The following is a 26,531-nucleotide window of genomic DNA, read 5'->3' on the forward strand; positions in this document are numbered from 1 at the left end:
ACATACCCAGAGCAAGATTCAGGTAAACATTTGAGTCCTTTGGTGCCCTCTAGAGACAGATATTGGCTATCTAATAGGACTTCCTATGATCTCACATGTTTACCAAAATGCAAAACACTGAAATAAATATTATAAAATAAAATTACTAAATTCAGTTGTTTCCATTTAAAGCTTAAATTTACTAACATCCACTACTTATTAGTTTTCAATGATTCAGTAATCTAATGGTTAAAATTCCAAAGGTAGATTATGTTCTTCAGCAAAACTTTTAAAATAAAGGCAGAATTAAAGTCTTTAACACCCTATATTTGTATACTACTTTACATTTTGCAAAGGCTTTCACAAACCTCTTGTCAGCTGAGCCTCAGGATAAGTTTAGGAGGAACAATGGGAGATTTTGTTGCTATTCCCATTTTACAAACAAGGAAACTGAGGTTTGACCAGGGACCAGGAGATCTTGTCCAATGTGTGATTTAAAATGGAGAGAGTGGGGATTTGAATTTGGATCTTCTGTCTCTAACGTCCATGGTCTTAGGTATCTCATATATTTTTTTCTGTTAATGTAATATTCCTTCCCCACTCTTCATGCCCATATATACTATTTTATCCACCTGAAATTTTCTAGAGTATCTTAGGGTAAGAACAGAGAGGAGCTACTATAACCACGATGGGAGAGAATCCTTGGAGGCACTACCCATCCCTTTCCCCCTGCCTAATGCTCATAATGACCTAATGGGACCAAGAACAGCCCTGTGGCAGTTACAGAGCAGGAGGTTCACACATCTGTATGGCAACTAAACTCTGACTTCTTTGATTTGATAAAATATTGCACCTTTGATTTTATGTAGATTAATGCGGTAATAAACTTAGAGTTTTTAACTCTAACAGTAGCAGTAATTGGTAAGGCATAATCATGCGGTGTGTCTACTACTGGAGTCTGCTCTAAAATGTGGCAGTGAACATCTCTCACACTGCTGTTTCAGTGACCATCTGCCTGCTCTGCCGAGGCGAGGTGCTCACTATTGCTTTTAACTTTTCTCAAGTCTGAGTATCTTTTTCCATGTTGCTTTTTATACCTCAAAAGGATTTTTGTCCTTCTATCTACAGCAGGCATTCTCCTTACTTCCCAGAAAGTCATTTTTTCTACCTGGTCTTCTTAGAATATGTGCAAATTAGTTACACTCTTCCAATCTACTTTGGAAGCAACCGATAACATTTTGCAGGAGAAAGTCACCAACCCTAAGCTTATAGACATCTATTACATCATATGCACACACACAGCTAAAATCAGACAAGATCCTGTCCAACGATGAGCAGTTAATATACTGGGTGGCAGCTGGGTCACAGACCTATAGGTCTCAGCTTAATTCACATAACTTAGGGCACACTGCTCATGCTTTCCGAGAGTCAATTTACACATTCAAAAAATGAGCATTGTACATTACAGATAAGGTAAAGACTAAATGAAAAATGTCATACTTTATTAATGTAACATTGTAAGGCATTATTAGCATTATCCATAAATTCAAATCAAGCTTTTTGGTAGCTCTCTTAGGAGATATTAGAAAAGATACATTACTACCAAGCTGTACAATCCTAAAAAAGGATAATTTCCACTGTCTTCTATGTAAATGACTGGTAAAGTGGTGTGTCTTATCAGTTCTTAACAACAGATAGCCTCTTGACTGAGTTAATAGTCCAAAGAATATGCAACTTGTGGAATTAAATACTTGTAAATCAAAAGCACATCATCTATAATGAGCAATGCTAATGAAAGCATCAACTCTCTTATTTAAAAAGAAGGGTTGACTCAATGAGCCTTTCCAACATTAAAAATCTAAGCTAGGCGCTTTAGCAAATTATGGTCCATACACCAAATCCAGCCTACCACTTAATTTTGCAAATATAACTTTATTGGGATATTACCATATATGTTTATATATTATTGTCTATGGCTAAGTTGAGAAGACCATATGGCCTGCAAAACTGAAAATATTTATTATCTGGCCCTTTCCAGAAAAAGTTTGCCATTCCTGGTCTAAATGTAAATGAAGCATACTTTATACTTGAAAAAGTGAGCCAAATATATACTTACATATCTACAGATTCTTTAGAAAACATATTCACATCATCATTTTGCATTAAAATACCTACAAGTACTATATATTACTATGTAAAATGCTACTATTGCACAATGCACATGTGCATAGTTAATAAAGGTTATTGATTAAAATAATGATTAAAGAAGAACAGGGCGAATGTACTAGTTACAAGCTAGAGTGCATACAGAAATGTGTTTTGGCATTGTTTTGATAGGGGAGCTTTTTTATTTCAGTGCTTTGCATGTTTGTTCAAATTGACAGTCTCTACCAAGACTGCAAACCACTTCCTTTTAAAGCAAACCCTAAAAGGATGGAGAGAATTACAGAATACCACACATTTTTGGACACAGTATCTTTTAGGCAATAGCAATAGTTACTGGATTTTAGTAATACCCACTTTTTATTTCACTTTTTAGGTTGCTGGCTAAAGCCTTATATATTTATTTATGAAAAATCAATTTAAAAATATGCTCCCCAAACATCTGTGTTTCTGCTTTGAGACCTAAATTTCAAGTATCTAAGAGTCAGTTAAATTATGTCCAGTTCAGATCTGACAGAACAAACATTATTGATATATAATGGCAAGAAAAGTAAAATCAACAACAGTAGTGGAAAATCCAACTTACAAAAAAGAAGACTAAAGGAAAATTTACAAAGTAACATGTTTTATGAAAGGAACACATTTCCATGTTCAACCATGGCTTACTCAGAGGAGATACGATGCCATAACTATGGACGTGGAAGAAACTGACCTCAATAACTGGAGAAAAATACTTACTTGTTTTACATTTTCAGCTAAGAAGACAATATAAACACTACAGAATCCCAGCTGTGTTATCACCAGAAAAAAGTCAACCACAGTCCTGAAAAGAGATACCCACAAATAAGTATCAATAAGAGCTGTTGATATATCAATATATTTTTCTCTTTTTAAACTATTTTAAAACATTTAATTATAGCTTATATTCTTTTCACTTCCTTAAAATAAGAAATAAACAAAATATGAATTTTCTACAAACAGCACACATTTGTGATCAGTATGTCTGAGCAAAAAGATGTTCCATTAAGTTAAAAGGCCAAAATTTCTCTATCACTTATTTCTGAAATTCAACAGTCTGAGTATCTGCTTATAAAATGATATCATGAAAACATTTCATCTTTTAGATTAGGCCCATCTCTCCTACTTCTCAAGATCTTTTTCTGATTAACCCAGTGTATTTTCTGGCCCTCCTGGCTTCATGTCATTTGGAAATATGAGGAATAAGCATGCTATCCACTATCCAAATCACTAATACGAACATGAGATGGGAGAGGACTGGGGGCATAGCCCTAAATCATAACACCAAAGACCCCTCCAGTAACTTAGCTCTGTTCTTATTGTTTAATGAGATACTTAAGAAAATTCTAGCTACATAAAATAGTGTACAGGGGGGGAAAGGGGATGTCACCAGTCAAATTAGCATAGTTTGGGTATCAAGTTATAAATCTGTCTACATGTTATTAATATGCAGCCTATATTTCTCTATTTTGTTTGGACAACAATGAGTGATTACAACAGCATGCACCTACTAATTCTTTATAGTCTTTATTTGACCATTGATGTCAAGCTATCAAACAACGTGGTCTACAAATCTACACACCTCCCTTCTCTCATTTGAAATTGGAAGGGCCTGTGCCTATCTTCATTCTTGTCATAACTATAGCTCTCATAGTTCTTCAGGGATCTCCCTTGTAAATAATCTTGGTACCCTGCAATGAATTCAAGTTTCTTCTCTCTGATGAATTATATTTAAGTATTCCCTTAGGATCTTTTCATCCACCTTGGATTTTAGTATCCTACCAACAACCACTTCAGCCACATCTACCTGCAAGTCATTCTAGAGACAAAGCTGCCTCTACTCTGGGGCAGAAGAAGGAAGAAGATAGGGTTCTGGGGCAAATCTTTGAGCATTAGGCTGTTTTCTTCCTTCTTCTACATGGCATATCAAGAGCTCTGAGCAGCTCATAAACAAATCTAACTTCCTACAAATCCCCAGGAAGGTCATATTTAACCATAAACTCTACTAGCACTGTTTTTTGTCTTCCTTTAATTTCCATTGCACATATCACTTGTACCATAGTGAGCATTTTGTTGACTACCTATGCTTATTTTTCCAGTCCTGTATTCATCTGGCTTTGATCTGCCATGTCTACCAATGATAAAGTTACATTTAAACAATAAGATAGTAAAATTACTATTGTGCTAAAATACACACTTCATGTATCCTATGAGCATGTAGCTAAACACCACAATTTTATCTAAAATAATGAGATGGCAACATTTTGCTTGCTTTTTCTCCTTTCCTTAAAAACATAGTAACATGATTATGTCATAGGTTAGCCAGATGCTTTATAAATATCATTTTATTTAAACTACTGTAGTAATCCTGTGAAGTATCACCATAAACTCATCTGATGGTGAGAAAACTAAAACCAAATGATAAATCAATTGACTCAGGTCATAAAACTGAAAAATGGTAGAGTTGAGATTTGAACCCAAGTCTGTGTAACTCTAAAGATTATGTTTATTCCCCCAGCTTTATCATACTTCTATTCATGTATCTTGTCAAATTAAAATACTTAAAAAGTAATATGATTTCTGTAGCCAGATATTAATAACACAGCAAGTGCTTACCGTCCCCATGCTGCTTGCTTCTGAAGACAGCTCCAAGGACTTACTTCCATAGCAAAACTCACAGTGTCACTATAACCTAATGTTGACTTTTTAAACCTGTAATTTAAGGACATACATGCATATGAAAAAGGAAAATTTGAAGTTGGTCCATAAATCCAACCCTTGAAAAGAATATCAAATAAATAGGAATTAATAAATGCAAGGCTATGCACCAACAGAAGAGTTTTTGAAATTTCAAGATCTGCATGCTCTATGTCTCATGAAATTTTAAATCTGCTATTTTTACCAATGTATTAGTTTTTATCTGCTGTTAAAGCTTACGTATTTGTAGAAGTTATATAATGTAATATTTGTGCTTCACTGATTTAAATATGTAACTATTTCAATTACCAAAAAACATCAACTACATTGTTCATGCCTAAATTATTTATTCTTAGAAGGGCATTATTTTATACATCTGCACAGGCTTTACAACATATTTACACATAAACTATCTTACCCAATACTCAGCCTCATGAGATAGGCATTATTTTCCCTTGTTCTCTTTCCCACTTTTTTTTCAAGTATCATTGTTATTTAAAGATCATAAATGACTTGCCCAAAGTTTTAAGAACATTTAACAACAATAACAAAAAGAGTTAAGATTAGACTATTAGTTTACTAGAAGAGGCAATACTTATTTTTTAAATAGTCCATTGTGCCGTAGAAACATTTCATGAAAAAACAAAGAATAAAGAAGATTATTTTACTATTTACCAACCCACATATCAGCAAAGAACACCAAAGGCACCATACCCTAAAATGAATTCCTAACAAATTGAAGACCATCACTCTATAACTAAAAGTAGTGTTGTGGCTTCCATTTCCCCCATGTCTTCCCTGATTTTTTTAAATTTACATGGAAAGAAAGCATTCCATTTCATTAATAGGGCTATATTTTTTTAAAAAGTAAATATATTCTGACCAGATTTCAATCACAGGAAATATTATCTTTTCCCATATTCATTATTTTAGACTTGTCTACATAACAGATTAGAGGAAATATGATTGTTAGTTGCAAAGCACAGTTAAGACTATCTGATGCTTTAAATAAATACACAGCTTTAAAATAAATAGAATACACTTAACAAATCCTCATTTACCTCTGACACAGAAAGTGACTGCAGCGTACCAAAATGTGCATACAGTGAACAGAAATAATTCCTATAAACACAAGGCTGATTGGTCCAAGCTGTGGGGGAAAAATGTATAGGATTAAATATTTAAGTTTAACAAAAATTACGTTGTCTTATAAGCAATGAGACAATGGACTACTCATTTGTGTGAATCAATTTTGTTGGACAAAATGATTAGTCATTTGCATATAGGAAAATTCATAAACTTGATACTGAAAGAATTTCAGCAATACTTAAGAAAAGCGCATATGACTATCCCATCAGCTTGCTAAGCCAAACCTATGAACATAGAGAAGAGCTGTGAGAACACATCACACTTAACATGGGATGGCAAGTCTATGACTATCAGTGTCCCACGGTGATAATCAGATGCAACTATGAATCATTATCTGAAGGACTAAAGAGCACGATACTAATCTGGGATTGTGCTTATTGAGCACTTACTATGTGAGGAACTATGCCTAAAAAAAGATTATTTGAAAAGGCGGTACATAAAAAATTTCAAATATTTGTTTACTAAAATTAAAGTAATGCCTGGATTGTTGAGACCTAGACAAATTATTGTCAAAATTTATTTTTATAATCAGAAATGTTTAGGTCTCTAAATTAGGGTGAGCAAGTCAAACACAGAGAAAGATGACAGTTAAAACTCTTTTTAGAAAACTGGTAAGGCTTTAAATCTCTAATAAAAGGTTAAATAGGGGTGCCTAGATGGCTCAGTCGGTTAAGCATCTGCCTTTGGCTCAGGTTCATGATCTCAGGGTCCTGGGATGGAGCCCCATGTCGGGCTCCCTGCTCAGCAGGGAGTCTGCTTCTCCCTCTCCCTCTGCCCCTCCCTTCACTCGTGCTCTCCTCTCAATTACTCTGTCTCAAATAAATAAAATCTTTTTAAAAATTAAAAAAAATAAAAGAGGTTAAATATAATTTCATTACTTCATAAGTGAATTCTCCCTTACTGAGATTCTCTGTAATGACAATAACTGGTTCCAACAACACTTTGCACATTTATTTTCAAACAATATTGTTATTCCTTCTTAATTCTTACTCTTTAAATCTGAAAACCACATATTTTATTCTGAATCTAAAAAACAATAAAATTTCACCAATACAAATAATCTACTCTATAAATATATTTGTTGATATGAGTACATTGCTTATATCCCTGAAAATCGAAAAGAATAACAAGATATAACCATACTTGGAAAAATTGAAAACTATTTTAGGATCTTTCTGTCAAATACTACCAAGTATTTGGAAGTAAAGTAATTAAACAGAAAGTTAAATAGTTAAACAGAAATTAAGTAATTAAACGGAAATGAAAAGAGTAATTCTTATTTTTGTTAAATTAAATTATCAGTGTTCACACAATCTTATCAGTACAATCTCATTGTCACTTGGTCAGGTTATATGTGACTAGGCCAGAGGTTAGCTTATAATTTTTGCTGTAATTAAGACTGATAACTATAATTTAACTAGAGTTCACAAAGATAAGTCTTACCACTATGCCTGCATTTTTTATTGCCAGTGGAAGCCCTAACAGGCCAGTTCCAATATTTCCTTTAAGAAGATGCATAAGAGTTTGCACAAATCTGAAAAGTAAAAGGTGTAAGATTTTAGGAAAAAAGCTAATAAAATCACACGGGGACTGAAGATCAATCTCGGCAAGGACTCAAATAACATTTCCACTCATCCAGAAGTTGAATAGGCCAGAGGTCATACTGGTTCACGTGCTACCTTTGCCATTTAAAAGGAGAATACAGAGGGTTATTATGGAGATTAAATGAGATTTAACTGAAAGTATTTTTGTACATATTAAAGAAATACAGAAAAGGTAATTTTCTTACAAGATCCCTGGCAGCTATGACACTCAGAATAATGTAGAAGGTTATATACAGCTAGGCTGATAAGACAAAGCAATTTAGTGACACTGTCTATGTAATCATGGCACTAAACACATTTGATCTATGATTATCAACCTAACAGGAAGTTAATTAAAAGAAAAAGCACACAAGTTTTAAAACTATGTGTATCATCAGATAAGATAAATACTAATTTAGACATCATGTACTCCCTAAGGAATTTCATCAAAATTTCCAAGAGGCATTTGAAGGAAGTCACTTGACCAAGAAAAAATAAACTAGGAATAGCCCAAATTTTAAACTTATGAAACAAACATGCTTGCCTAAATTTTTTTTTAGTTTATAATATTCTTTTCTGATCAACTAAAATGTAACTTTTGCTTAATTGTTAAGTTACTATTAGAGTAAGAACTTACTCAAACCTATTAATGATGACAAAATAACAAAAGCAGTTCTACAAGATTCCACTGCCTTCCCACCACCACGACTTTGCTTGATACCATTCACTCAGCATAAAGAAGAAATGTTTACTACCTCCAACCGTCTAACTCCTAGCCATTTCAGAAGCCACTGCTCTTAAAATTTCTATTCCTTTCAATCAGATCTCCCTTCTTGCAAGATCCATAGCATGGGACATGTACGATCACTGGAATTCCCACACACTGCTCTGTATTTGGATGCATTTCTTCTTCCCCAAATGGACTATAAATACCTTGACAATATCTTACTCATCTGTGTGTCTTCTGTAGTATCTAGGAAAGTGCTTTACCTACAGAAGATTACAAAATATATACTAAATGAAAAGGAGACATATAACCCCGTAACACTTACGAAATACCCTCTTGATCATCAAACTGGTAATGCTTCTGAACAGGAAGGAGCTCTTGTTCATGCTCTTCATCTGATGTCCCATCAAAATTCTGCTCGTTTATTAAGGGCCTCATTACATCCATATCTTCAAAAAGAAAAACAAAGTACTTCACTATGTTGTTTAACACTGAGTTAAAGCTGGTATAAATGAATTTTTTAAAAGAAGGACATACCACTTGTACTTTTTACTATTTCCCCCTAGGATCACACTAACACTCTGAGTTTTAGTGTATTTAAAAAACAATTAGACTTATTTGCTGGTTATTTTGTTTGGACAAAGCAGTGCAAAGTGCAAAGCTTAAGTATTCAATGCAAAATTTTTCTCATTTGTCTATATGAGGTTTTTAGCAAATGATCACAGAGTTATGAGATAAAAAATGTGAATAATCGGAGCACTTGGGCGGCTCAGTTGGTTAAGTGTCTGCCTTTGGCTGGGGTCATGATCCCAGGGTCCTGGGATCGAGCCCCGCATCGGGCTCTTTGCTCAGCGGGGTGTCTGCTTCTCCCTCTCCCTCCCGCTCCCCCTGCTCGTACTCTCTCTCTGTCAAATAAATCAACAAAATCTTTTTAAAAATGTGAATAATAAAATGAATTTTTACCTCTTTTAGCTTCAATCATACTGTATACATAAATAGTAATCATATTTTTAAATACTTTAAGAAAATTATAGCAGGGGTGGGGGGAGGGGCAGAGGGAAAGGTAGAGAATCTTAAGCAGGCTCCATGCCCAACATGGAGCCCAATATGGGGCTCGATCTCATGACCCTGAGATCATGACATGAGCTGAAACCAAGAATCAGATGCTTAAGCACCTGAACCATCCAGGCACCCCCGCAAAATGTATTCTTATATCTAACAATTTTTAGCAAGATGGATGATGACATTAGTCATCACTGTCTGCCTTATTCTAGTAAAATTCACTAAACTAAAATTTATTGAGATGACTGATATGCATTAGCAAGGTGTGAAGTATAGGATATTTTAAAGAAATGAAAGATTGCTCCATTCAAATAAATATAATAAACCTACAAACCATACAATTGGGGTAACCTAAATTGTTAGGAATGACTGACATATAATTTTTAAAAACTTTTTATTTTGGAATAATTTTAAATTTATATTAAATTTACAAGAAGAATACAGAAAAACTCCTATGTATCCTTTACAGACTTACTAATTTTTAACATTTTGCCATGTTTGCCTTTTCTCTTTCAAATGCATATCACTTTTTCTGAACTATGTGAGAGTAGGTTACATGTATTGTACCACTTTACCCTATAGTTGGCATGTACTCTCTAAGAACAAGAAGTTCTTGAATATTCACATCACAGTCAACAAACTCAGTTTAATATTGATGCAATATGTTAATCTACATTCCATATTCCAATTTCATCAACTGTACCAACAAAGTTCACTTAGCAGTTGTTTTCAGCACAGGATCATGTATTGGATTTAGTTGAGTTATTCAACTGGTGACCTTGCCATTATGTCTTTATGACGCCCTTAATCCTCCTTTTTTTCTCCCTTAATCTTTTACTATCTTGTTTGTCAGGTTTGTCAGATATCCTCTGGGGGCACCTGGGTGACTCAGTTGGTTAAGCATCCAACTCTTGATTTAGGCTCAGGGTCGTGACATCGAGCCCCACGTTGGGCTCCATGCTCAGCAGGGAGTCTGTTTTGAGATTCTCTCTTTCCCTTGGCCCCTCCCCCATCTCTAAAATAAAATAAATCTTTAAAAAAATGGTATCCTCTGAATTCCAACTATTACCTATACAAAAATTAATGGTCTTATTCTACTTTTGCTATTTATTTATTTATTTCCCAGAAAAACCACACTACTCCCCTGCCCTCCCAGAAATGCCTTTCTTTTATTCTCTCATTTTTTTGTTGTTGTTGTTGTGTTATATTTTGGCAATATATATGATGCTTTACACATTGTTATTCCAATCATGTCTCCACCCATGTCTTAGACTTATATCTATAATCAGTATATTAAATGCTTGCTATCAGTCCTCTGCCAAAGTATTCTCAGTCTTCCCTTGGCTGGAAGAAGTTCATTCTCTTGTCAACTGTGCATCACAATGACATGTAGGACTTGATAAAATACAAATTGATGTACTTCACCCCAAAGCCTCTGATTCAGCAGGCCTGGGGTGGGCCTGAGAATATGCATTTCTAACTTCCCGGGTGATTCTGATGTTGCTGCTTTGGGAACCACACTTTGAGAACCACTGCTCTAGTAGATTCTTGAGCATGGGCTCCCGGGCACAGTATTCCCTAAGTTATCGCATGCTTTAAACTGTTTTTCTATAGCCTTCATATGAAGGACAGCTAGATATAACACCTTTGACTCACTTTCTATTCTTGAGTTTCTTGAAGATACTGTTCCACTCTTGCCTTGCTATATAAGCTACTCTTGAGAAGTCTGATGCCAAACTAATTTTCTCAGCCATTGTATACTTTGTCCTTTTTGCTTGAAATCCTGAGGAATTTCTTTGACTTTAAGATCTAATGGTTTTACTATGGTATGTCTTGGGTTTAAGCATTCTGAGTCAATTTTCCCAGGGACACACTGGGCCTTTTTGACATGTAGATTTATGTTTTCTCTTATTTCTGGAAATTTTTCTTGGATTATAACTTTGAATATTTGTTTAGTTCAAATATTTTGTTTTTATTCTTTAGAGATGCCAATTATATGTCGGATCTCCTCTGCCTGTCTTCCATTTCAACCACTTTCTCTTTGACCCTTTTGATGTCTTCCTTTACCTTCTTTGAAACTAAATGAGTCTATTAAATTTTCATTTCAACATGTTCTCCTTTGGACACCTTGTACTTTATTACTGATTTGTGATTCTTCCTACTGCTAGGCAGGTCATGGACAGGGATCCTAATTTGAGAGTGGTGCCTTCTGTTGGCATAGTGAAGTTCAGTTTATCTAAGGGATAACATTGACTTACTGGGGTTACAGGGAGTAATTGGTATGCCTCTGGTTCTCTTTTATTTATGCAGGATATTCAATTCCCTACCCACCCCCCACCCCTCGCCCCTTACTTCCTTCTTTCTCTTCACCTCCAGGTATCAGAGGGACATCTCAACTGCTCCTTTTATCTCCTCCTCCAGAAGCAATGTTTTGCCAAGGCTACTGTGCTTCTACACCTCCTAACCACCTCTCCTCTTTCCCAGGGTTTCTAAAGACCTTCTTTAGAGAGTCCTTGCAGCAGCAACAGGAACTCTGAAATTTGCTGTTTGTTTTCCTACTCATAGATAATTTGAGGTTTGTGGTATCTTGGGTCTCCTACAAATGCTAGAAGAATAACTTCATGAATGGTTGACTTGTGCTCCTTTTCGAATTCACAGGTTTTGTGGGGAGGACATGTGAAGAGATTAGGATTTAGGTAGTCTCTATTATCCCTAACTGGAATTCATGACAACAGTTTTTCATAAAAGTAAAGTTATGCTTTAAGATATTAGAAGATGCTTTAGCTTCGTAATATATATCTTTATAAGGCATTTTGAAATCAGGCAGTGTGGCCAGCCTTGTTCTTCTTTTTCAAGATTGTTTTAGGTATTTGGGGTCTTTTGTAATTAAAACAGTATGATATTGGCATAAAGATAGACATATAGACCAATGAAACAGAATAGAGAGCCCAGAAATCAATCTATGTGTATATGGTCAACTGATCTTTGACAAGGGTGCCAGGAATGCACAATTGGTAAAAAGTGTCTTCAACAAATGGTCCTAGGAAAACTGAATATCCACATGCACAGGAATGAAAGTCTTTATCTCATACCATACACAAAAATCAACTCAAAACATATTAAAGACTTAAATACTTGAAAAACCTTCAGACATTGGTTTTGGCAATGATTTCATGAATATGACGCCAAAAGCACAGGAAACAAAAGCAAAAATAGGCAAGTGGGACTACATTAAACTAAAAAGCTTCTGCACACCAAAAGAAACAATCGACATAGTGAAAAGCCAACCTACAGAATGGGAGAGAATATTTGCAACTATATATTTGATAAAGGGTTAATTTCTAAGATATATAAGAAACTCCTACAACCTAAGAGCAGAAAAACCTAGTGAACCAATTAATAAATTGGCTAAAGATTTAAACAGATATTTCTCCAAAGAAGATATACAAATGGTCAACAGGTTTATGGAAAGATGTTCAGTGTCACTAATCATCAGGGAAATGTGAATTAAAACCACAATAAAATATCACTTCACACCTGTTAGGGTGGCCATTATCAAAAAAACAAAAGGCAACAAGTATTGGTGAGGTTGTGGCAAGATTGGAACTCTTGTACAGTTAGTGGGAATGCAAAATATTGCAGCTGTGAAGGAAAACAGTATAGAGATTCCTCAAAAAATTAAAAACAGAAGTACCATACGCCCCAGCAGTCCCACTTCTGAGTATCTACCCAAAAGTATTGAAATCAGGAACTCGAAGAGATGCTAGTACTCCCATGCTCAGTTTAGTGTTATTCATGATAGCCAGCATGTAGAAACAATGTGCACTGACAGATAAATGGATAAACAAAATAGGATGTATATATACAATGGAATATTATTTAGCCTTAAAAAAGAAACTCTGCAATATGCAACAATCTGGATGAAACTTGAAGACATTAGGCTAAATGAAATAAGCTAGTCACAGAAGTTCAAATACCACGATTCCACCTATATGAGGAATCTAAAATAGTCAAAGTCATAGAAGCAAAGATTAGTGTGGTGGTTGTCAGTGGGGAGGGGAGAACAGGGAGTTGCTAATCAACATGTATGAAATTTCAGTTATGCAAGATGAGTAAGTTCCAGAGATCTGACATACAACATTGTGCCTATGGATGATAATACTGTATTGTCACTTAATATCTGTTAAGAGGCTAGATCTCATGATGTGTTCATGCTATAATTTAAAAAACAAGACACTGGAAAAAATGCTTGAATACAGTTTATTCTTAAGTCATTTAAATATTCTTCCTCTAGGGGCACATGGGTGACTCAGTCGGTTAAGTAGTCTGACTCTTGATTTGGGCTCAGGTCATGATCTCAGGGTCCTGGGATCGAGCCCCACATCAGGCTCTGCACTCAGCAACAAGTCTACTTAAGACTCTCTCTCTTCCTTTTCCTCTGCCCCTCCCTCAATCACTACCACACTCTCTCTAAAATAAATAAATAAATAAATAAAATCTCTTAAAAAAATATATTCTTCCTCTAATAATATTACTAATATGTGTAAAGTAAAATCCAATGAATTATCCAAAGTTCCAAATGGCTAGAGTCTAAATTAATGAAGATTTTCTATAATTCAAATTCCCCAACTTTGCCCTTAGGTAGTTTTTCTAATCCTTTCATCTGTAGGACATTCTCCACAGACTATTTTGTAGGATTTCCTCATTTCTTTTTCTTCAGTATCAAAAGTGGCTCAGCCTAAACCTGTGCACAGTGAAAATTAAATGTTTCTCAGTATTAGAGAGCTAATACTGGGATATCTACTATATCACATTTATTCTGGTGTCTATTAATATTACAAATGATGTTCATCTTTTGTTGGAACAGATTCTACATCCTTTTCTGTTATACTCTATACAAAGAAAATTGATACTTTATCTTATAAAACCACTGTATTAGTTTGCTAGGGCTGCCATAACAAGGTATGACAAAGTGGGTGGCTTAAACAGAAATTTATTATTTAACAGTTCTGAAGGCCAGAAGTCCAAAATGAAGATGTCGGTATGGTTGGTTCCTTCTGAGAGCTAGGAGAGAAGGATCAGTTCCAGGCTTTTCTCCTTGGCTTATAGATGGCTGTCTTCAAGTTCCTAGGGCATTCTCCCCATATGCGTGTCTGTGTCTTTATTTCCCCTTATTATAAGGACACAAGTCATACCAGATTAGTGGCCCACCCCGCTCCATTGTGGCCTTATCTTAACTAATTACATCTACAATGATTCTATTGTTAAATAAGGTCACTTAGGGACTGAAGGTTAGGACTTCAATATGAATTTAATCGATAACAATCAACATTTTTTGTTGCATCATCTTTAAACAGAAACGTGTTAATATTTTCATTCCAAAATTTATTCCATTGCCCTTGCTGACTCAAGTTCATTTGCATTTTTATTCATTCAGCTATTCAAATTGTCAGCTACTTGAACTCTCTAATTTCTTTCTGCCAGAGGATATACAGTATGTTTTGTGCACTACTAAGCACATTATTTAAGTTCTTCATAAAGATAATTATCCCTACCAATATTTCAAAAACTGAACAATCTGTTATTTGAAGCATACCTCCCAAGAGATCACAGCAGCAATGGGAAGTCTGAAAAAAATTTTCTCACAACTTAAAAAAATATGAACTCTGAAGGATAAAGTTTACTTTTAATGGCATCACCAAATAATTTATTTTTAATATCTTGTAGTTAAACCTGAATATATAGAAGTGTTAAAATAATCTACAAGTACTAGTTCTACTAGTTCTATAATTCACAGAATCTAGTTTTTATAATAATAGGATTTCAAGGTACACTCAAATTCTCAACTAAAAGTTAGCTGGGCTCTCAGTCACTCTTAACAAATTTACACTGAGTAGCAACTGTCTTATTTAATTTTAACAGTGTAATGCCTTATGGTTTAAACTTTTCCCCACTTCTTAAATTCATTATTTCTCAATTTCATGTGGTTTAGGAAACATTAAATATGACTTACATGAAAAGTAACTTTTCACATATATTTCTTTGGTCTAAATCCATTTGTCTCACCCCTTTCCTTTAAAACCTTAATAAAAATTTAATAATTCCAGGAAACTTCTCAAACTGTAACAATGAGATTAAAGAGTCAATTTTTTAAAGTTGAAACTATTTGAAATAAAAATAATTCTTAACAATGTTAGGAATTTAAGAAGTACACATTTATAAACTGTTTTTGAATCAACCATTATTTTTTTTTAAAGATTTTATTTATTTATTTGAGAGAAAGAGTACAAGCTGGGGAGAGAGCCAAAGGAAGAGGGAGAAGCAGACTCCCCACTGAGCAGGGAGCCCGATGTGGGATTCAATCACCAGGACCCTGGGATCATGACCTGAGCCGAAGGCAGACGCTTAACCGACTGAGCCACCCAAGTGCCCCTCGAATCGACCATTAAAGCGTTGTGACACATTATTAGCTAAGTTCTAAGTATATGCTTAAATGTATTTTTAAAAACTACATTTAAAAAAATAACTCTCTAAGACTTTCTCTGCGGTTTGGCCTATATTCTTTGGGTAACATTACATACTAAGAAATATATATCTATTAAATGAAGTAAACTAAGAGTAGGTGAAGAAATCAGGTTTTAGGGTTGATTATATTAGCTTGAATGATACAAAATAGTTACTGAATCTAAAGAATACATTAAAAGACATCTAACTACAAATATCGGGAAAGTGATATACTTACATACCCAAGAAGTTGCATCTTTAAATGGTAAGAGCCCGCTGAAGCCTGGATTTCTGAGGATGAGATTTATTAATAGAGTCGGCCAATCATTTATAACTTTTAGAAGCTCCAGGTAATACTTAAATATAAGATGAGAAACTGTATTTTTGTTCCAAAGTTTGGCATACAGTATAGCAAAATGCAGTAATATTGTTTTCTTACATTTAACTCTTGAATTCTTTAGGAGAGGTTTTAGCACTGGCATAAGCCACGGGAATGAGTGGGACATTCCAGATTAGAGAATATGCACCTCCTTGATTATCTTTAGAGTTACTTAATGCAAATATATATGGCAAAAGATTAGCTGGAAAGCTTGAAAAGATTTTCCTAACAGTGTTAAGGACTCTGGACTTGATCCTATAAGCTGTGAAAAGCCAGAGAAAGAATTCAAGTTGAAATGATCAGATCTGCATTTGGGTGTATCACCTTGGCAGCGGTGTCAAGGATCAATAGGAAAAACAGCAGCATTAACTGGCAGCGGTGTCAAGGATCAATAGGAAAAACAGCAGCATTAACGTCAGAAAGACCAATCAGAACACAGTACAGGCAAGAGATTGGTGAGGGCTTGAATTAAGTTAACTTGGTTGAGGAGGAAAGAATGGTTACTGAAAGGAGAGAAACAATAAGACTCATTGACCAACTAGATGTGGAAGATAAAGGAGTAGAGGACGCTTCCTAGGTGACTGTTACGGAGAAAACTGAATGGATGCTGATATCCCTGCGAAAGGAAACAAAGGGAGACAGTGTGGTGTGTCCAGAGCCCCTGATCACAAATTTTTTTTAAGATTTTATTTATTTATTTGACAGAGAGAGACAGCGAGAGAGGGAACACAAGCAGGGGGAGTGGGAGAGGGAGAAGCAGACTTCCCGTGGAGCAGGGAGCCCAATGTGGGGCTCGATCCCAGGACCCTGGGATCATGACCTGAGCCGAAGGCAGACGCTTAACGACTGAGCTACCCAGGCGCCCGTGATCACACATTTAAAAGCCTGGGTTGAATCTCAGTCCTACCAGTACTAGTTCTGGGAATCTAAGCTAGTCTGGTGACTTTAGTTCTGCCATAGGGATTGATTTCTCTTCCCTAAGCAGCCTTTTTCCTCTTGCTTCTGGCCTTCACGTATGTTGTTCCCTCCTGAATCATACTCTATTCTCCCATTCCCTGTTCTTCCCTTCCAATTTTGTATAACTACTTTGTCTAACTATTCCCTCCTCATCTTTCAGGCCTCCGTTTAGACACCACTATTTCTCATTAGCTTCCTTAACCCCAAGTCTGGCTTAAGTCTCTCCCCCTGGGTGTCCCCACAGCACCCTATAAACCTCCTGTAATACCCTGTATTGTAATGGCCCATTCTATTCGTCTGCATTCTCCATGAAGTGACAGCAGTGATGTCTGACTTGTCTGTTAGTGTATCCTCAATATTTGGAACATAGTAGATGCTCAACAAATGAAGAAATAAATGCATAAAAGAGAAAGTAGCATGTTAAGAGGAAATATGAGTTTAATTTTTAAATCATGCAACCTGAAATTATATCCTGAATGAGCAGTTAGAAACAGGGTCTGGAAGGAGAAAATTTGGGGCTAAGTGTAAAGATTTATATCAGAATTATATCAGAAATGCAGGTAATAAATAGCTGGGATCAAAAGGCAGGATGAGGTCACTCAGAGATCGTACGGAGAAGAATAGAGCTGAAGACAGAATAACAGAGATCCACTAACATTTTAAATTCTAGTAAAAAGTTGGCAAAAGTAACTGAAAAGGAATGATTGAAGCCTCCACTGAGTTTGGTACAACAGACATCTAAAATTGTAAGCAAAAGATTGAAGTTTTCAAATCAGTCTTGTCAAGAACCGCCATCCCTTCCTGGTGAGCAGTTTCTGGCTCGGGTTCAAGGAAGGCAGCACCACTCACCATGTCCTTCCCTGGGTTATTGCATACTGTCGTGTCACTGTTACCTCTCTGATCTCATCTCCTACCACTCTTCCCACTGCCCACTCCTCTGAATGTTCACTCCCTGACAGAGAGGTAGAGGCAGGGAGAATTGTGTTCCTCTTCTCTCCTGGAACCATTCCATTGTAGAAAACAGAAAGATGCGGATATGGGAGCAGTTAGTAGGATGTTTTACACTGAATGTTTGTGTCCCCCTAAAATTCATGCATGAAAAACCTATCCCCCAGTGGGATAGTGTTGGAAGGTAGGGCCCTTGGCATGTAATGGGGGTTAGATAAAGTCCTAAGGTGTCCTTCTAAGAAGAGGACCCTTCTTACCCTGTGAGGACATAGCAAGAAGACGGTCGTCGGTAAACCAGGAAGAGGGCTCTCACCGGGAACGGAATCAGCTGGCATTTGCTCTCGGACATACCCCTCCCTCAGAACCGTGAGAAAGAAATGTCTGTGGTTTAAGTTGCCCAACTGAGGGTATTTTGTTCTAAAAGCCTGAGCTGAGTAAGACACAGGAGCTGCCTCTCTTGGCACAAGAAACTCTGAAGGCTTGCCTTTTGATTGGCCAGAGAAGACAGCGGTGGCGAGCACCAAGACAGCCTGTGCACATGAGCACCGCCGGCAGCGCACCCTGCGGGGGCTGTGCAAGCAAATGAACCCACCACAGCCTTCTCAAGAGCCTCTACAAATGGGCCATCACGGCGTCTCCCCAACATCTACTGCCAGGAGCCCGCCATCACAGAAGGTCTGTATCTTCTGATGGAATGTACTTGTGCAAGAGGTTGCCATCCTTTTCAGTTCAGTTCCACAAATTTTAACACCCAAAATGTGTCAGGCACTCTGAGATGCTAGGAATAAAGCAATTCCTACAACTAACAGGAATTCTTGCCCTCGTGGAGCTCAAATTCTAGTAAAGGAAAGAGACAATAAGTAAGTAAAATAGGGAGCATCCTAGGGTTAAATATTCAGAAAGAAAATAGGGATTGGGAGGGAGAGCCTGTAGTTTTAGTTAGGAGAGCCAAATTAGGCCTCATGAAGAAAGAAGGATTTTAAAGAAGACACGAAGGAGGACGGGGTGGTGAATACTGTGGATATCTGGGGGAAAAGCAATTAGGCTGTGGGAACAAGAAAGGCAAAGGCTCTGAGGATGTAGAGAGCCTGGTGTGTTTAAGTAGGAAGGAGGCCAGAGTAACCAGAGAGAACAAAGAGGAGAGTATAGGAGATCCGAGGTAACAGAGGGCAGATGGTACACGCTTTGCAGACCATTCTGAGTGACAGGAAAGCCACCTACAGCAGTGCTGTACAGCAGAAATATAACGTGAGCCACAGACATAACTTTTTTTAAGATTTTATTTATTTATTTGACAGAGAGAGACACAGCGAGAGAGGGAACACAAGCAGGAGGAGTGGGAGAGGGAGAAGCAGGCTTCCTGCTGACAGGGAACCCGATGCGGGGCTCGATCCCAGGACCCTGGGATCATGACCTGAGCCAAAGGCAGACTCTTAACGACTGAGCCACCCAGGCTCCCCCTAACTTTTTCTATTATTTACATTTTTAAAGAGGGAAAAACAATAGGTAAAATTAATTTAATACATCTTATGTAACTCAATAGATCCAAAATATTATCATTTCAAAATGCAATCAACATAAAAACTTGCTAACCAGACATTTTACATTCTATTTTTCATACTAAGTCTTGGAAATCCAGCATGTATTACACTTACAGCGATTTTAATTTGGAAAAACCATATTTCAAATGCACATGGAGCTAAAGATGATCCCATTGGACAACACAGCAATAGAGAGTTTTGTGCAGAGGAGTGATATGATCTGATTTGTATTTTAACCAGGGCCTACCTTCTCATGTGTAAAATGAGAGTAACTTCTACCTCACAGAGGTTTTATGGTAATGAAATGAGATAACATTCAGGAAGCACAGCACCTAGTCCTTGGCATGTAGGTCATCAATAAGTCCTAGTTTTCTTCCCCTTCCTACACAATGATAGATTTTTTTAAAGATTTTTTTATTTATTTGAGAGAGAAAGAGAGAGCACACAAGCAGTGGGGAGGGGCAGGGGGAGAGGGAGAAGCAGACTCCCTGCTGAGCACGGAGCCCAACACGGGGCTGGATCCCATGACCCTGAGATCATGACTGGAGCCGAAGTCAGACGCTTAACCTACTGAGCCACCCAAGTGCTCTGGGAGATTTTTTTTTTTTTTTTTTAAGATTTATTTATTTATTTTTACTTGAGAGACAGTGCATGCCCATGCACAGGGTTGCCAGGGGAAGGAGCAGAGGGAAAGAGAATCTTAAGAAGACTCTGTGCTCAGCACAGAGCCACTGCAGGGCTCAATCTCATGACCCTGAGATCCTGACCTGAGCTGAAACCGAATCAGATGCTTAACCAACTGCATCACCCAGGCGCCCCCACGAAGATATATTAGAAGCAAATTATGCTGCACAGGATTTTAAATGTAAATCTTTGACAAGAAATTAGTGAATTTACCACCAATAATTAGTGATTATGAGCATTTATGAGCTACAAACTGTGCTATAATACTGAGTAGGCAAAATGTGTTATGCCAGCCAGAAGGAACTAGAGACTAGAGGAAGACACAGACACTTAAAAATCTAACATGGTAGAAGCTTTAACAAAGTTAAGAAGGTTTGGAATAAAATCAGAACTTTTGTGCAACATAATTAGAAGTTACAAAATACAAAATACAAAATTTACATTATACACAAAGTCTATTATTTGTCAACGTCTTGCTGTAATTTTTAGCCAAGTACTGAATTGGCAGTTCTAAAAAGTGCTATGTGATTACTATAGGTAAGAATTAACAATGTTTTATAAGATAAAACTCTATTAAGCAATGGATATCAAACTACCTACACACAGTTATTTCTATTTACAAATGGAAAAATTATATATGAATAAGAGACACTAGTTTCATTCAATATTATACACCATATATGATATACCATACATATACGTTAATGGTGCATAAAACTGGAACATTCTTACATTAGGCAGTACGTGTATGATCTCCTATACTGCCCAGACAATTGTCTCAAACTCAATCTCCTAACCTAAAATCAACATAAATTTCTAGTTGTAGTTAGAATTAAAGAAAATCACATTAATTTAGCATTATGTCTTGAAATCTTAAAAATGTTTATCCTTTCACCTAGTAATTCCACTTCTGACAAAGCCAGTATATGGAAAAAAGGATTTCTGCACAAAGATGTTGATTGAAACATTATTTATGTTGAAAATTTGGAAACAACCTAACTGTGCAACAATCAGGAAATTGCTAAATTAACTACAGGACCTCCACTTTATAAAGTATTACACTGACACTAAATTATAGTTTTGAAGTCCGAGTGAAACAGGGAAAAGTATATCATGCTGAGCGTGAGAAAGCTGGATAATCACAGTATGAATTCAGTGATGTTTTTAAAAGTTAATTTAAAATGGAAGCAAGGAAATATATCAAAAATGGGAATAAGGGGTGCCTGGGTGGCTCAGTCAGTTAGGCACCCAATTCTTGATTTCAGCTCAGATCATGATCTCAGGGTCGTGAGAGTGAGCCTGTGTCAGGCTCCATGCTCAGCACCCAGTTGACTTGAGGTTCTCTCCCTCTCCCCCTGCCAGCTTTCTCTCATGCTCTAAAATAAATAATTACTTTTAAAAAAATGGGAATAAGTTGGGGTGCCTGGGTGGCTCAGTCGTTAGGCTTCTGCCTTCGGCTCAGGTCATGATCCCAGGGTTTTGGGATTGAGCCCCGCATTGGGCTGCCTGCTCCTCGGGAAGTCTGCCTCTCCCTCTCCCACTCCCCCTGCTTGTGTTCCCTCTCTTGCTGTGTCTCTCTCTCAAATAAATAAAATCTTTTTTTTTAAAAAAAAAGGGAATAAGTTAACAAGGATAGAGATGTACAATGGGATCATGAGTACTTTTTACTGTCTTTCTCTGGAAAATGCAAAAAAAAAAAGAAGAAAGTAATAAACATTACTTTTATAATAGCAAAATACAGGAAATCATTTATATTTTAACAGTGGAGAAACTAAAACAAAGTAGAAATAATTTCTTTTTTAATACAACATAATGTAGCTATCTAAATCTACAAACTACTTATATATGTAAGATGGAAACAGTGACTATCTTATTCATTTCTGAAGTGGTAAAAACATGCACAGCAAGAAACCTTCCAGAGGTCCCCACTACCTATGAAATAAAATGTAGTTCTTAAGCTACACAAATGGTTATTTGTGTAGCTTAAGGAAACCTGTATCTTAACATCTCTACCAGTCTTTTACATAGATATCCAATTTTTTAAAAATCCTTTTTAAATTAAATAATATTTGGTCATGTAGAAAATCAGAATATATGTAAATAAGCAATATTTTTGAAATTAAAATTACCTCACCACTCAGAAATAACCACTGGTAACATTTGGGAGTATACACAAATACACTCACCTCCTGTATGTTCTCATTCAGTCCCATGGCTTTAAATACTATCTACATGCTGATGACTTCCAAATTTTTATCTCTAGACCAGACCTCTCACTAACTCTAGAAATAAATCTAATTGCCTACTCAATATCTGTTTGAGTATCCTCACAACATGGCAGCTGGCTTCCCCCAAGTGAGTGATCCAAAAAAGAGAGAGCAAGGCACACTGTCTTTTAGGATCTGGCTTTGAAGTCACACATTATCACTTCCACCATCATCTATCCATTAGAAGCAAGTTATTAAATCCATTCCACATTCCAAAGGAAGAAATTAAGTTCTTCCTCTTGAAGAGACAAACATCAAAAAATCTGTAGACATTCTATAAAACCACCATAACATCCGAGTTGATGGCAATTTCATTCTTCCAGATACTCAGGTCCCTGGAGTCATCTTTGCTTCCTGTTTCACTCTCAACTTATCCAGTCCGTTAGGAAATCATGCTGGTTCTACATTCAAGTATATCCAGAGTCTAACCACTTCTCTCCACTCCCGCTCCTACAAGCATACTTCTGTGAGGAACAGGTACATCTCTTTCTTGCATTTCAGAAATACCCATCTGCTTCTACCTCTGCCCCTTACAGTGTAATCCTTTTAGAATTTAAGTCAGATACCCTGCAGCAGGGGGAGAATGGCTCCCCATTCTCTCAGAATAAAAGCCAAAGTCTTTACATGACCTCCAAGACCCTACATAACCTGGCCTCATCACCACCTTGATCACCCCACTTCAGCCATCTTAGCCTCTTTGCTATTTGTCTTTACTCTAGCTGTTCTTTCTGCCTGGAATGTCTTTCCCCAGATTTCCACTTGACTAATCCCTTCATCTCTTCCAAGTCTTTACACAAACCTCACCGCTTCCATATGATCCATCCTGACCATTTTATACTAGAACTGCCCAGCCCCCACCGACTTCTGATTTCTCTTACTCTGCCCTTTTTCCCACAGCACTTCTCACTTAACATAATATATAACTAGCTGATTGTCTTTACTGTTTATTGTCTGCTTCCTCTTGCTAGAATACAAGCCCCACAAGAATAGGAATTTTGATCTGTATCAGATATATCCCAAGTGCCTAAAATAGTGTCTGGCACATAGGAGAACCTTGCTGAATATGTGTTAAAAGAACAGACATAACTTTTAAGAAATAATTTGGAACCTTTTCTCAGTGAATAAAAATGTATATGGTAAACATCCTCCCATACTACTTTTAATGGCTATTCAGTACATGACTATATGGCTATATCACAGTTTACCTAAACATTTTCCTTTAACTGGACATTTAGATAGTTATCAGATTTTCTCAACTACAAATAATGTAGTGAACATCTCTTGATGTAAGTGTTACATGACTTACTTCCTTGGGAAATATTTCTAGAAGTAAAATTGCTGGGTCAAAGGATATGTGCATTTTTAAGGACAAATACATTATACTGCTCTTACCAGCAATGCATGAGAATGCACATTTCTCCACATCCTGAGATGTGTTATTAGTGAACATAAAACAGTCAGATGAACCTGGGTTCATATCTGGGTTCTGCCATTAATTAACTTAAAATTACTATAATGAGGATAATAATGGCATCTACCTCACCCAATTGTGTTAAAGATTAAAGGAAACAATGCATATGTAAAGCACTTAGCGTGCTGCTTGACACAGAGTAAACAGTCAATAAAATGCTAAGTTTATTTCTACCATTATTATGACCTGAAAGAAATTACCGGCAGAGTGCCCTGCCCATTATTACAGGAACGCCAACCTATTAGTTACTATAATGAAATGTTGCTTTAAAACTCAACTTTTATTTTTTTTTGAAGATTTTATTTAAAGCTCAACTTTTAAAAAATCATTTAATCATTCTGCATCGAATTAAAAATATTCCTAAATATAATGCATATAATTGGGCGGAACAATGACGTGACTACCCTGACCCTTGCTTTTGTTTTTCTTTGGACAGCAGGAAACCACAATGTTTTTGCACTCCCAGTCACCAGGAAGATGAGACCAGATCAGAGGAGAGCAGGAAAACAAACTTGGGCAAGTGAGCTAGCTACAGGTATGTCGCGTCCGGTCTGGTCGGCACGTCGCGCTTGCCACTCCGGGGATGGCACAGGGTAAATGAAGGGTTCACCTGGGACTCGCAATGAGGCTGTGGCGCATGAAAGCCTTCAAGCATCACTAGAGAAAACGGTGAGAGTCACAGAGCAAGCTCTCGCTAGCCTTTGACGTGCATACACAACGCAGCCGAACCCCAACCACCCCCCCACACACACTCTCGCGTGCGCGCGCTCCCATTTGATGCCCTTTGTAGGCCCCGCTTGTCTCCTGCCCAGCTCCCTGGTCAGCGGGGTCCTGCGCGGGTGCGGTCCCGAGGTCGCTCGCCTCCCGAGCCTCAGCTCACCCCAGGTTCCGGGTAGGTTTGCTCGGCTGGGTTTTCAATTCAAACCCGTGCCAGACCCACGACCCCAGGGACCTCGCCGAAAAACACCCCGTGGCCACAGGAAAGCCACCCGCGACTGTCCGGGTCCGGCGACCAGCCGCTCGAACCCGGATGCGGCCGGGCCACGCGCGTGGGGAGGGGCGGCGGCGGCCCGGCGCCAGCACCCGCCTTCCCCCGCCGAGGCCGAGCGCCGGCCCGAAGTCCGGGCGCATCCCGCGGGCTCGCGGCCCCGCGCCCCGGCCGGCACGCAGCACCCACCGAGCTCCTCGCGCCCCGCCGCCTCGGCCGCCGCCGGCGCCGCCGCTTCCATCTCTCGGAGGTCTCCAGGACGCCGCCGCCCCGGAGCGCGCTCTCCCGCCGCTGCGTGGCCCGCGACAGGCGGAGGCCTTCCCAGCCGAGCGCGACCCACGCCCAGCGCCCGCCTCCCGGCCCCAGGCACCCCACCGGCGCGGCGAGGAGCATGCGCAGTGGCGCGGCCCAGCCGGCCGCGGTGCTGGGGCGCCAGGGCCCCCCTGGGGCTCGCGGGGTGCTGCGGGCAAGCGGCATCAGGGCAGGAGACCCGAGTGAGGGAAGGCGGGACGGAGGAGGGCGGGATAACCTGAGAGAAGGGGGCGCCTTGGGATCACCGGATGGGAGATTAGAGCTGGCGGGGACCCAGGCCTGTAGTTCCCTGGAGGACTTTAAAGGTGACCACGAACTTAAATTTGAGGAACGCATCTATTTGCAAGGCTTTAGCATTCTGTAAGGCGCCTGGGAGAACGCAGAGGAGGAGGGGATTGTCCCCTATCCGTGTTGGAGTTCTGACTGTTCCTTGGTTATCCATCTTTCTGTGTCCCTATTTAGAGAGATACAGGATGCACTCACATTTAGGATTTAATTTAATCAAATAGTTTCACTTCAAGGAATTTTGGAGTGCCCTCCAAAAATACTTGACACTCACCTCAGGGCTGAAAGAAAATTAAGGGTAAGAATAATTATACTGATGTGGTGTCAAATATTCTTAAGCACTATATATATGATTCTGATGACAATCCTGTGAGATAATTCTAATATTTATATCCATTTTACAGACGAGGGAACTAAGCACACAAAGCTAAGTAACTCGCCCAAGGACGGTGATCTAATAAATGGGAAAGATGGAATTCTATCAGCAGCCAGAGCTGGGGCTCTCAACCAACATACAAAACTGACCTTTCAGGTGTGTACCAATTAATATTTGATGAATCAATAGATGAAGCAAGCTTTTGGTTTGAAAGGAAAATATCTTAACTTTGAAAATTCTTTTTTTTTTCATTTCATAATTCTTTAAAGTTGGAACACTAGACTTTTTCTGTTGGTCTGTTCCATTTCAATGGGGCCTTTTTAGGTAAGTCTTTTTTGAGGGGGGAGTCTAATTTCTAAGACCACTGATATAAGTACATAGTGACGGTATTAAATATTTAAAATTCTGAGATTAAAAAGGCACACAGTTACATAATAGCTA

General features: G+C 37.9%; 1 protein-coding gene across 1 annotated transcript in view; it reads right to left on the reverse strand.

The window, feature by feature from the left end:
- Positions 1 to 25,434, reverse strand: part of SLC36A4 (solute carrier family 36 member 4) — a 51,245-nt gene extending 25,811 nt beyond the window's left edge. The window contains exons 1-6 of the mRNA XM_028119643.2: positions 25,307 to 25,434; positions 8,642 to 8,765; positions 7,450 to 7,540; positions 5,919 to 6,007; positions 4,777 to 4,872; positions 2,881 to 2,965 (exon numbers count right to left, since the gene is read on the reverse strand). Of these exons, the coding sequence (XP_027975444.2) occupies positions 2,881 to 2,965; positions 4,777 to 4,872; positions 5,919 to 6,007; positions 7,450 to 7,540; positions 8,642 to 8,765; positions 25,307 to 25,358 (537 nt within the window). The 5' untranslated portion in view covers positions 25,359 to 25,434. The remainder of the gene's footprint in view (positions 1 to 2,880; positions 2,966 to 4,776; positions 4,873 to 5,918; positions 6,008 to 7,449; positions 7,541 to 8,641; positions 8,766 to 25,306) is intronic.
- Positions 25,435 to 26,531: the final 1,097 nt, after the last annotated feature.

The sequence above is a fragment of the Eumetopias jubatus genome, unplaced genomic scaffold, assembly GCF_037043125.1.
Source record: "Eumetopias jubatus isolate StellerSeaLion01/CBP00866 unplaced genomic scaffold, mEumJub1_p1.0 scaffold_13, whole genome shotgun sequence".
Classification (NCBI taxonomy): Eukaryota; Metazoa; Chordata; class Mammalia; order Carnivora; family Otariidae; genus Eumetopias; species Eumetopias jubatus.